Source organism: Mytilus californianus, unplaced genomic scaffold, assembly GCF_021869535.1.
Source record: "Mytilus californianus isolate M0D057914Y unplaced genomic scaffold, xbMytCali1.0.p SCAF_15, whole genome shotgun sequence".
In the NCBI taxonomy this organism is placed as follows: domain Eukaryota; kingdom Metazoa; phylum Mollusca; class Bivalvia; order Mytilida; family Mytilidae; genus Mytilus; species Mytilus californianus.
Genome location: NW_026262637.1, coordinates 9,512,259 through 9,525,025, shown reverse-complemented (window position 1 = coordinate 9,525,025; position 12,767 = coordinate 9,512,259). Strand labels below are relative to the sequence as shown.

Sequence of the window (12,767 nt, the reverse complement as noted above, 5' to 3'; positions counted from 1 at the left end):
AATAACTCCCTCTAGGTATATAACTAGAAATAACTCCCTATAGGTATATAACTAGAAATAACACCCTCTAGGTATATAACTAGAAATAACTACCTCTAGGTATATAACTAGAAATAACTCCCTCTAGGTATATAACTAGAAATAACTCCCTCTAGGTATATAACTAGAAATAACACCCTCTAGGTATATAACTAGAAATAACACCATCTAGGTATATAACTAGAAAAAAATCCCTATAGGTTTATAACTAGAAATGACTCCCTCTAGGTATATAACTAGAAATAACACCCTCTAGGTATATAACCTGAAATAACTCCCTCTAGGTATATAACTAGAAATAACTCCCTCTAGGTATATTACTAAAATTAACACCCTTTAGGTATATAACTAGAAATAACACCCTCTAGGTATTTAACTAGAAATAACTCCCTCTAGGTATATAACTAGAAATAATTTCCCTCTAGGTATATAACTAGAAATAACTCCCTCTAGGTATATAACTACAAATAACTCCCTCTAGGTATATAACTAGAATTAACACCCTCTAGGTATTTAACTAGAAATAACTCCCTATAGGTATATAACTAGAAATAACTCCCTCTAGGTATATAACTAGAAATAATTTCCCTCTAGGTATATAACTAGAAATAACTCCCTCTAGGTATATAACCTGAAATAACTCCCTCTAGGTATATAACTAGAAATAATTTCCCTCTAGGTATATAACTAGAAATAACTCCCTCTAGGTATATAACCTGAAATAACTCCCTATAGGTATATAATTAGAAATAATTTCCCTCTAGGTATATAACTAGAAATAACTCCCTCTAGGTATATAACTAGAAATAACTCCCTCTAGGTATATAACTAGAAATAACTCCCTCTAGGTATATAACTAGAAATAACTCCCTATAGGTATATAACTAGAAATAACTCCCTCTAGGTATATAACTAGAAATAGCTCCCTATAGGTAAATAACTAGAAATAACACCCTCTAGGTAAATAGCTTCCTATAGGTACATAACTAGAAATAACTCCCTCTAGGTACATAACTAGAAATAACTCCCTCTAGATATATAACTAGAAATAACTCCCTATAGGTATATAACAAGAAATAACTCCCCCTAGGTACATAACTATAAATAACTCCCTCTAGGTATATAACTAGAAATAACTCCCCCTAGGTATATAACTAGAAATAACTCCCTCTAGGTATATAGCTAGAAATAACTCCCTCTAGGTATATAGCTAGAAATAACTCCCTCTAGGTATATAACTAGAAGTAACTCCCTCTAGGCATATAGCTAGAAATAACTCCCTCTAGGTACATAACTAGAAATAACTCCCTCTAGGTACATAACTAGAAATAACTCCCTCTAGGTACATAACTAGAAATAACTCCCTCTAGGTAAATAACTAGAAATATCTCCCTCTAGGTAAATAACTAGAAATAACCCCCTCTAGGTATATAACTAGAAATAACCCCCTTAGGTATATAACTAGAAATAACCCCCTCTAGGTAAATAACTAGAAATAACTCCCTCTAGGTAAATAACTAGAAATAACCCCCTCTAGGTATATAACTAGAAATAACCCCCACTAGGTATATAACTAGAAATAACCCCCTCTAGGTATATAACTAGAAATAACTCCCTATAGGTATATAACTAGAAATAACTCCCTCTAGGTATATAACTCCCTATAGGTATATAACTCCTATAGGTATATAACTAGAAATAACTCCCTCTAGGTACTAGTATATAACTAGAAATAACACCCTGTAGGTATATAACTAGAAATAACTCCCTGTAGGTATATAACTAGAAATAACACCCTGTAGGTATATAACTAGAAATAACTCCCTCTAGGTATATAACTAGAAATAACCCCCTCTAGGTATAAAACTAGAAATAACACCCTCTAGGTATATAACTAGAAATAACTCCCTGTAGGTATATAACTAGAAATAACTCCCTCTAGGTATATAACTAGAAATAACCCCCTCTAGGTATATAACTAGAAATAACACCCTCTAGGTACATAACTAGAAATAACTCCCTGTAGGTATATAACTAGAAATAACACCCTCTAGGTATATAACTAGAAATAACTCCCCCTAGGTATATAACTAGAAATAACCCCCTCTAGGTATATAACTAGAAATGATTGTTAGTTTACCTTATGATTGCCTATGGTGTCTTCCTTCCTTTCTTCAATGTCAACATGTAGAGTGATCTTCTAATGTTCTTTTAAGATTGAGAAGAATTAGAGCATACTACCAATGTGTAAGAGTTACCCATTTAATTGAAGTGTCATAATATCAAATAACAAACCTTTTAGTATAATTAATATAAGACATATTCCCAAAATTCCGGCTAATATTGAAACTGCTATTACTATAGTGTTGTCCTTTTTGGGGATTTCTGATGGTTCTGTGAAAATAAAAAAAAAATGTTCATATTAGAAATATATTCCATAATGAACTCTACTCATACCACTTCTTCTTATTTATATTCACAGAAAAAGGAAACGATACCAAGAAGAGTTAAAAAATATAAATTACAAACAACACCATGACACATTGTAAAAAAAAAACCGAAGAGATAAATAAGAGGCCACAAACCATTCCACAGAAAATCATAGATTGAGTATTAGGAACCCAAGTGTGCATTAATTCTCTCAAATTATATTAGTCCCCTCCTTATAAGGGAAAGAGGAATATAGACCTATGATATCCATCGCCGTATTTTTGGATCAATCTTTATTTGATCCGAGACCAAAATTGTAGGATGCTAAATATATATAGTACAACATTGGAAAGCATCAAAATAAAAAGGTGTATAGAAAAAACTGATGATAAAACTCATCATAGATACCTTGGTAGCGAATCAAAACAGTTAAAGCAGACAACTTGGACTAGAAAAAAAGAGTTGCAAACTAAATTTTAGTACAATTGCATAACTATGATTGAAATTTTGTGAGAGAACTTAGCATTTAAAAGCGGTCAGTATATGTCACCCGGCTGATTATTTCCTGGAGGTTAAATAAGGTAACAGATGACAAATGTGAAGAAATTACACATGGTTCGAAGACAGTATTTAGTTGGCCACCAACAAATGAACTTAATATATATAACACATGTTGGTTTTTTTTTTATTGTTTACAATAAATTGCAAGTTACTGTTACGATGTTGAAATCTTATGACTGACACTGTAGTCGGGCAAAACCAAACTACATAAAACTAGAGGCTCTCAAGAGCCTGTGTCGCTCACCTGTATCTACTGTGGTTTTGGAAATCATGTAAAATAAGGTTAATATCATAATAAATAGTATTAGATACCCTAATAATGATTGAGGCCAAGTTTGGTTTAATTTGGCCCAGTAGTTAAATTAAAAGCAGGTCATCCCATGTTTGTCTTACAATAGTTACTGAAGACCCCTTATCATTATTTAAATTAAGCTGTGACCATTTGAAATTGTTTGTTTTACAATTTTCCCATAGACTTCTATAGTAAACTCCTATGTTTTATTTTTAACCATGACGGCCATGTTGGTTGGAAGGGCAGGGTCATCGGATATATATTTTTAATCAAAATACCCTATTGAAAATTGTGGCTATGTTTAATTCTATTTGGCCCTGTAGATTAAGTGGAGAAAATTTTTGTAAAAGATTACAAAATTTAAGAAAAATTGTTAAAAATTGACTATCAAGGGCAATAACTCCTCAAGGGGTCAATTGACAATTTTGGTCATATGTCTTATTTGTAGATCGTAATTTGCTGAACATTATTGCTGTTTACAGTTTATCTCTATCTATAATAATATTTAAGATAATAACCAAAAACTTCAAAATTTCCTTAAAATTACCAATTCAGGGGCAGCAACCCAACAACAGGTTGTCTGATTTGTCTGAAAATTTCAGAGCAGATAGATATTAACCTGATGAACATTTTTACCTATGTCAGATTTGCTCTTAAGCTTTAGTTTCAGAGATATAAGCCAAAAACTGCATTTTATCCGTATTTTCTATTTTTAGCCATGTCGGCTATGTTGGTTGTCAGGCGGGGTCATCGGACACATTTTTTAAACTATATACCCTAATGATGTTTGTGGCCAAGTTTGGTTAAATTTGTCTCTGTAGTTTTAGAGGCGAAGATTTTTGTAAAAGATTACAAAAACTTACGAAAAATTGACTATAAAGGGCAATAACTCCTTAAGGGATCATATTGACTTATTTGTAGATCTTACTTTGTTGAACATTATTGCTATTTACAGTTTATCTCTATCTATAATGATATTCAAGATAATAACCCAAAACAGCAAAATTTTCTTAAAACTACCAATTCAGGGGCAGCAACCCAACAACGGGTTGTCTGATTCGTCTGAAAATTTCAGGGCAGATAGATCTTGACCTGATGAACAATTTTACCTGATGTCAGATTTGCTCTAAATGCTTTGGTTTTAGAGATATAAGCCAAAATCTACATTTTACCCCTATGTTCCATTTTTAGCCATGGCGGCCATGCGATTTGGGTCATCGGACACATTTTTTAAACTAGATACCCTAGTAATGATTGTGGCCAAGTTTGGTTAAATTTGGCCCAGTAGTTTCAGAGGAGAAGATTTTTGTAAAAGTTAACGGACGACGACGGACGACGACGAGTGATGAGAAAAGCTCACTTGGCCTTTAAGGCCAGGTGAGCTATCTAAAAGCACTATATAATGTAGTTGTTTGTAATGTTTTCTTCTGTATAAAGTTACTACTCTCCAAGGTCTAATACACGAAGCTTGAAATGCGCTTTTTTGAGCAACAAATACATTAAACTGGGTATGTAATCATATTTTTTTTATGAATGACAACCACTACGATTTAGTAATTTCAAATGATCTTAACGAAACGGATAAACCAGTCATGTAAAATATCATGTAAAATATATCCCTGTAAATTAAATATACATGCATTGCATACAGATTGATAAAAACTTACCATTTATGAAGCAATTCCCTTCAAAATATATTGCGTCAAGACCAATATACAAATCCTTGTGGTTCTCAAATATAATTCCTCTTATTCTAATTCTGTACCTGCAATAGTCAGAAGTTATAATCTTGAAAAACTACTTAACCTTTGGTTTTTAAACTTTCAAACTTTTATAAGGGTTCAACCGTTACTATTTTTTAATCTGTGATATGGGTTTCCAGTCACTACTGTTAATATTGTGATAGGGTGCCAACGTCACATATCACCGGGTTTATACTTACATGAGCAACACGACGGGTGCCACATGTGGCGCAGGATCTGTTTACCCTTCCGGAGCACCTGCGATCACCCCCAATTTTTGGTGGGACTCGTGTTGCTCAATCTTTAGTTTTATATGTTGTGTTTTGTGTACTGTTGGTCTTTTTCTTTTTTAGCCATGTCGTTGTCAGATTATTTTTCGACTTATGAGTTTGAATGTCCCTTTGGTATCGTTCCACTCTATTTCACAACTATTTAAAATTGTGATAGAGTTCCTCCCATCACTGCTAGTTATATTCACTTACTAGTAGTCTGAGGAAATCGTGTCCCTACGTCATCTATCTACAGGAATAATTTATATGCAATTTTTTTTGGTTAAAATAAGCGTTCTTTAAACGACCAATTTATGACGGTGTTTCTTCGCCAGAAATAATTTATAATTTGTCCAGATTTCCCATAGCTGTAATCTTCAATATACAAAAGTATAGTTAGATCGACTTCTAGCAAAATATTCTACTCAAACCGATACTAAGGGCAGTTTTTACAATCAGGTGAGAAATTTTGCTCCATGTTGATGGCCTCGTTTTAAGATGACGAACAGCAGTTAAAAAGCTGTTATCCTTTCTTTTCCATCATTACGAAAGGTAAGTCATCGAATAACATAAACAACACAGTATAAAGACCAGTCCTGCGTCTTCTTGACTTTTTATCATATTTTCTTTAATATCAAATGTTCAATTTATGTCCATCTATTTTAAGGTTTTAGACTTAGTTTTTTATAACATTATTAATCTAAACGCATTTCTCAAATCTAATCACTATTCGTATCTGTCCTCTTTTTAGAATGCTAAATGGTCTAGTGTGCATTTAAGTTTACAAAGTAAGTTATTAATGGGATTCTTAATGAAGTTTTTAGTTCAGATAAATTTAATGAGACAAACCTCGTTTTTGCTAATGGTACATAAACACCTTTGGATAACCAGCGTCTTTGGATGTCAAAAACTCCTATCTTCCTCGAACAATCCTCTGTGTCATTGTTATGTATTTCACATAAATCAACCCGTAACATACCAATATACATTATATACGAGAAGTGCATCTGAAATTGATTGTAAATTTCATTTTTTTTTTTTATCATGAAAAGCTAAGGCGACTTGAACTGTTCTGTTGAGATTGGTTTTGGATTTGCAAACTATTTTGTTTTTCAAAGGCGGGGAAAACGGGAAAGCGCATTAGCAGGGTATGGAAATCAAATGCATTTAAAACATTCAGTAACAAAATGAAAATAACTGTATCCAGATTTTTAATTTGAAATGCCAGTATCGTTGTACTTTCTGTCATGGGTTCAGCACATAATTAGGTCAATCTCTTTTTACGGAACAAAGGCAAATGCTTTAGGCAATTTACAAGGTTTCCAAAATAGGCAAATAGTTTCTAGTAAAGCTTTAGTAAATGTTCTGTTTTGGGAAAAAAAGTTATCAATATGATAGAAGTATTATTTTGAATTTACATGCCGAAAACGTTTTCTGACAAATGTTGATAATTGTCATTTTTCTTGTATATCATAGGAACTGTGCACTGAAATAAACAAATGTGGTATGATTGCCATTCAGACAAATATCCATCGGAGACTTATCATAAACTGAAAACATTGACGATAATTTTACTTTGAATTGTGTTAAGGTTTTGACGTCTCAAGAGAAAATGCCTGTGGTCATGAAAGAAAAGTGATCTTTGTATGACGTCCATCGTTCAAGTGTCGCAAAATCTCGGAGGAAGTATCGCGGATTCCCATACAATGATAAGGTCTATTGATTAGCGTTGAACTTAATTATTATTCATTACGAATGAAAGTAGCTATTAGATTAGCAATTATACAGACCTTGCAAGTTCCTTTACCATCAGAGAGAAAAATTTGACTTTTCAGATCTACATTTCCTTTTTCGTTGCATTTAGATCCATTAATATATAAGATTTCACCTAAAATTTTGAAAAAAAGATAGTAAATAAAAAAGAAAAATTGTGGGCATCAAATCAACATTTGTATAATATCAAATCACTGAAAATATTTTAAATTTGATGTTTCTATTTTGCTTTCATTTTTGCGAAAAGTAATATTTCAAGGGGAAAAAATAATTCTTTGCTATAGTACAGAGTATTTTTGTCGAATAATTCTTTCCTGAAATCTATAGAATTTTAAAAGAATTTAAAAACATTTGTTTGTTTACAACAAAATTTAAATACATTTTTTTTTAAATTGAATGGTGAATAACAGTAAACATGGTAAATATCGAAACTGTTACTTAATTATGTCAACTTTACTTCTGTCCATTTATATTAATATTTGCTTTATTGGTGCAAATTGAAACATTAGAAGAAAAAAACATATACCTCTCGGTTGAAACTTAAACTTTGGATTGGCAACTACAATGGTTGAGGTTTGTACTTTTTCCCATCTACAGTTACTTGAATGATTTTGTATTTTCCAACCGCATAGTCCATGATCAAAATCACATCTCTCAAAATCTGATGCTATGCCTTAAACACATTTTATACCAGTTTTGTATAAATTTATTAATTAAATACATGATTTATTTTATTAAAACATACTTTTGCAAAATATGACCTTTCTGCAAATGTTCTACACTTAATAACTTCTAAATAATATTTTGCTAAGTATGACGTACCACCCGATATTGGGTTCCTGCAAAATTCAAATCATTTGCCGAATTCGTCAAAGTTGTCGGTTTACCAAGATTACATGGTGTTTTGGTAAACATGTTTTCTTAATAGACAGAACTTTGTACGCTTGCTGCGCATTTATTTGGTTTATCCACTATGGGTCGAGTTTTCAAGTGAGTTTTTGTCGGACCGACAAAAATTCCACATCTAGATCAAAAGTAAATTATCGCGAAAAAAACTTCAAGATTTGCCCCAAAACAACTTACATTCGTGTTTTATATACACAATGTACTATATGCTCTCAAAAAATGGTTGACCAGTGTTTTGGTGAAACCCGTAGATACTGCCTCTTTAACATAACTGCTACAACTTTAATCTTGAAAATTGCACAAAAACTATCTATAATGGCATTTCGGGGCCTTTTATAGCTCACTATGCGGTATGCGTTTTGCTTATTGTCGAAGGCCGTACGATGACCTATTATTGTGAACCTCTATGTAAATTGATCTCTGGTGGAGAGTTCGTATTGACAATTAAACCACATCTTCTTATTTTTATAGTTTTCTTTGAGATTTAATAGTTTTAGTGAAAAATTTCAACGTTATATAGGCTTGAAAAAACGAAATAAGTAGATATAAAACTTCTGTTCAAACCACGAAATAAACAGTATAAAACACTGGGAAATGTACCTTTTCTTTTAATATGTTATTGTTATTTCAATAATTTGTAATAGACTGAAACAATTAACAACCTTCTTCTTTAAAAAACATAAAATAGGAGGGGATAGAAAAAAACCCTTCATTTTACAAGTGTGGTGCATGATCATAGCCGTTGGGTTTCAAACAAAAAGATACGGGTTGGTTGTACAGTGTGATCTCCGTCTACATCACATTATATAGTTTCTTGCTTTACAAATTCAATATGATTCAGATCAATATTTCGATGATATTGTTAGTACCAAACTTGTTCTGTCTGCTTTGAAAGGGAACACAATGATATGGTCCATAACATTAGACCCTTTTAAATCCCTTACCAAAACGTATTCATTTCAAATCTAAAAGTTATAATTACCATTACACAAATCTTCAGCTTCGTCATCTCCATAGAAACAGTCTTGGATCATGTCACATTTTCTATGATTGTTTATACACAGCCCAGACTGACATTGATATTCGGTTATTGCGCAGACTTTCGGGGATATATCTAAAAATAGAAAGAAAAACTCATCAGATATACCAGCTTGAGGCTTATAACTTTGTACGCCAAATTTTTATGACAATTTTATAGTTACATGTAAAGTTTACGACTAAAGACTAATCTTGTGAATTTATCAAATAAAAATCAAAATTTATCAAATCATTTTTTAAGAATAAATCGGGCAACATCGGAGGGAAGAATATGCATATCAAATAAATAATAAGCAAAAAACGTAATTAAAGAATGTTATTAAGTGTTAGGTCGATAACTGTAATGTTACATTATTGCTAAAACTATACATTTCTTACCTGTCTCACAGTTAGATAACTTAATGTCGTCAACAGCGACAAGATATTCAGAGCTAAATCCTATACTGAAATAAAATGGCTCAGATATCCGTCCTACCATAATGCTTGTTTGATTCCATCGTCTGTTAACGTGTAGAAATAAAACAATAATGATAGAAATTATTATACTAATACATTAACAACAATGCTTGTTTGATTCCAGCGTCTGTTAACATATAGAAATAAAACAATATTGATAGAATACTAATTCATTGATAAAAATGCTTGTCTGATTCCAGCGTCTGTTAACATGTAGAAATAAAACATTATTGATAGAATACTAATTCATTGGTTACAATGCTTGTTTGATTCCAGCGTCTGTTAACATGTAGAAATAAAACAATATTGATAGAATACTACATGTAATTCATTGATAACACTGCTTGTTTGATTCCAGCGTCTGTTAACATGTAGAAATAAAACAATATTGATAGAATACTAATACATTAACAACAATGCTTGTATGATTCCAGCGTCTGTTAACATGTAGAAATAAAACAATATTGATAGAATACTAATTCATTGATAACAATGCTTTTCTGATTCCAGTGTCTGTTAACATGTAGAAATAAAACAATATTGATAGAATACTAATTCATTGATAACAATGCTTGTCTGATTCCAGCGTCTGTTAACATGTAGAAATAAAACAATATTGATAGAATACTAATTTATTGACAACAATGCTTGTTTGATTCCAGCGTCTGTTAACATGTAGAAATTGATTCCAGCGTCTGTTAACATGTAGAAATAAAAACAAAATAATGATAAAAATACTAATCCATTGACATCGATAAATGTTTATTGTAATTTTAACTGTTATAATACTATAAATCAAAAAGGTTTTCATTGTTTTTTTTATTCTAAAAACTGCATGAAGAACACATTTATGAAATTAGACATTTGATGTCCTCCATTTCTCAATAAGTATATCTACAAGGTATTTCAGTATTTCAGTATTATGCTATTTTTAAAGTCTTATCGTTCATGATTCTGAAACATGAATGAGGAAAATATGATTGTATAGCATTCACTTCAAAGGTTTGTGAAATGTTGCATGTGTTTATGCAACGAAATTTTACTTCCTGTTATCAACTTACTGGTTTCCACCTGCTGAGCAGTAAATATTACTCGTCCAGAGCACTTGTTGAGCAGTAACTATTAACCGTCAAGAGAACTTGTTGTGCAGTAACTATTGACCGTCCAGGTCTCTTGTTGAGTAGTAACTATTAACCGCCCGGTCACTTGTTGATCAGTAACTGTTAACCGTCCAGAGCACTTGTTGAGAAGTAACTATTAAACGTCCAGGTCTCTTGTTGAGGAGTAACTATTAACCGCCCAGGTCACTTGTTGATCAGTAACTATTAACCGTCCAGAGCACTTGTTGAGCAGCAACTGTTAACCGTCAAGAGCACTTGTTGAGCAGTATCTATTAACCGTCCAGGTCTCTTGTTGAGCAGTAACTATTAACCGCCCAGGTCACTCGTTCATCAATAAATATTAACCGTCCAGAGCACTTGTTGAGCAGTATCTATTAACCGTCCAGGTCTCTTGTTGAGCAGTAACTATTAACCGCCCAGGTCACTTGTTGATCAGTAAATATTGACCATCCAGAGCACTTGTTGAGCAGTAACTATTAACCGTCCAGAGCACTTGTTGAGCAATAACTGTTAACTGTCCAGGTCACTTGTTGAGCAGTAACTGTTAACCATCCAGAGCACTTGTTAAGCAGTAACTATTAACCGTCCAGGTCACTTGTTGAGCAGCAACTGTTAACCATCCAGAGCACTTGTTAAGCAGTAAATATTAACCGTCCAGGTCACTTGTTGAGCAGTAACTGTTAACCGTCAAGAGCACTTGTTGATCAGTAACAGTTAACAGTCAAGAGCACTTGTTGAGCAGTAACTATTAACCGTCCAGAGCACTTGTTGAGCAGTAACTATTAACCGTCCAGGTCACTTGTTGAGCAGTAACTGTTAACCGTCATGGTCACTTGTTTAGCAGTAACTGTTAACCGTCAACAGCACTTATTGAGCAGTAACTGTTAACCGTCAACAGCACTTGTTGAGCAGTAACTATTAACCGCCCAGGTCACTTGTTGATCAGTAACTATTAACCGTCCAGAGAACTTATTGAGCAGTAACTATTAACCATTCAGAGAACTTGTTTAGCAGTAACTATTAACCGTCCAGAGCACTTGTTGAGCAGTCACTATTAACCGTCCAGAGCACTTGTTTAGCAGTAACTATTTACCCTCCAGAGCACTTGTTGAGCAGTAACTAATTACCGTCCATGTCACTTGTTGATCAGTAACCATTAACCGTCCAGAGCACTTGTTGATCAGTAACTGTTAACCGCCAAGGTATCTTGTTGATCAGTAACTATTAACCGTCCTGGTCACTTGTTGAGCTGTAACTAATAACCGTCCAGAGAACTTGTTGAGCAGTAACTATTAACCGTCCAGAGAACTTGTTGATCAGTAACTATTAACCGTCCAGAGAACTTGTTGAGCAGTAACTGTTAACCGTCATGTTCACTTGTTTAGCAGTAACTGTTAACCGTCAACAGCACTTGTTGAGCAGTAACTATTAACCGTCCAGAGCACTTGTTGATCAGTAACTATTAACTGTCCAGAGAACTTGTTGAGCAGTAACTATTAACCGTCCAGAGAACTTGTTGAGCAGTAACTGTTAACTGTCCAGAGCACTTGTTTAGCAGTAACTATAAACCGTCCAGGTCTCTTGTTGAGCAGTAACTATTAACCGTCCAGAGCACTTGTTGAGCAGTAACTATTAACCGTCCAGGTCACTTATTGATCAGTAACTATTAACCGTCCAGAGAACTTGTTGAGCAGTAACTGTTAACCGTCCAGAGCACTTGTTTAGCAGTAACTATTAACCATCCAGGTCTCTTGTTGAGCAGTAACTATAAACCGTCCAGAGCACTTGTTGAGCAGTAACTATTAACCGTCCAGGTCTCTTGTTGAGGAGTAACTATTAACAGCCCAGGTCACTTGTTGATCAGTAACTATTAACCGTCCAGAGCACGTGTTGAGCAGCAACTGTTAACCGTCAAGAGCACTTGTTGAGCAGTATCTATTAACCGTCCAGGTCTCTTGTTGAGCAGTAACTATTAACCGCCCAGGTCACTCGTTCATCAATAAATATTAACCGTCCAGAGCACTTGTTGAGCAGTATCTATTAACCGTCCAGGTCTCTTGTTGAGCAGTAACTATTAACCGTCCAGAGCACTTGTTGAGCAGTAACTATTAACCGTCCAGGTCTCTTGTTGAGGAGTAAC

At 33.5% G+C, this 12,767-nt stretch overlaps 1 protein-coding gene across 1 annotated transcript in view; it reads right to left on the bottom strand.

Annotated features, from left to right (window-relative positions):
- The window catches only part of LOC127725353 (ALK tyrosine kinase receptor-like), a 67,977-nt gene that overhangs the window by 32,701 nt on the left and 22,509 nt on the right, over nucleotides 1–12,767 (bottom strand). The window contains exons 4-10 of the mRNA XM_052232283.1: nucleotides 9,429–9,550; nucleotides 8,995–9,126; nucleotides 7,633–7,779; nucleotides 7,124–7,221; nucleotides 6,183–6,340; nucleotides 4,990–5,087; nucleotides 2,335–2,433 (exon numbers count right to left, since the gene is read on the bottom strand). Coding sequence (XP_052088243.1) covers nucleotides 2,335–2,433; nucleotides 4,990–5,087; nucleotides 6,183–6,340; nucleotides 7,124–7,221; nucleotides 7,633–7,779; nucleotides 8,995–9,126; nucleotides 9,429–9,550 — 854 coding nt within the window. The remainder of the gene's footprint in view (nucleotides 1–2,334; nucleotides 2,434–4,989; nucleotides 5,088–6,182; nucleotides 6,341–7,123; nucleotides 7,222–7,632; nucleotides 7,780–8,994; nucleotides 9,127–9,428; nucleotides 9,551–12,767) is intronic.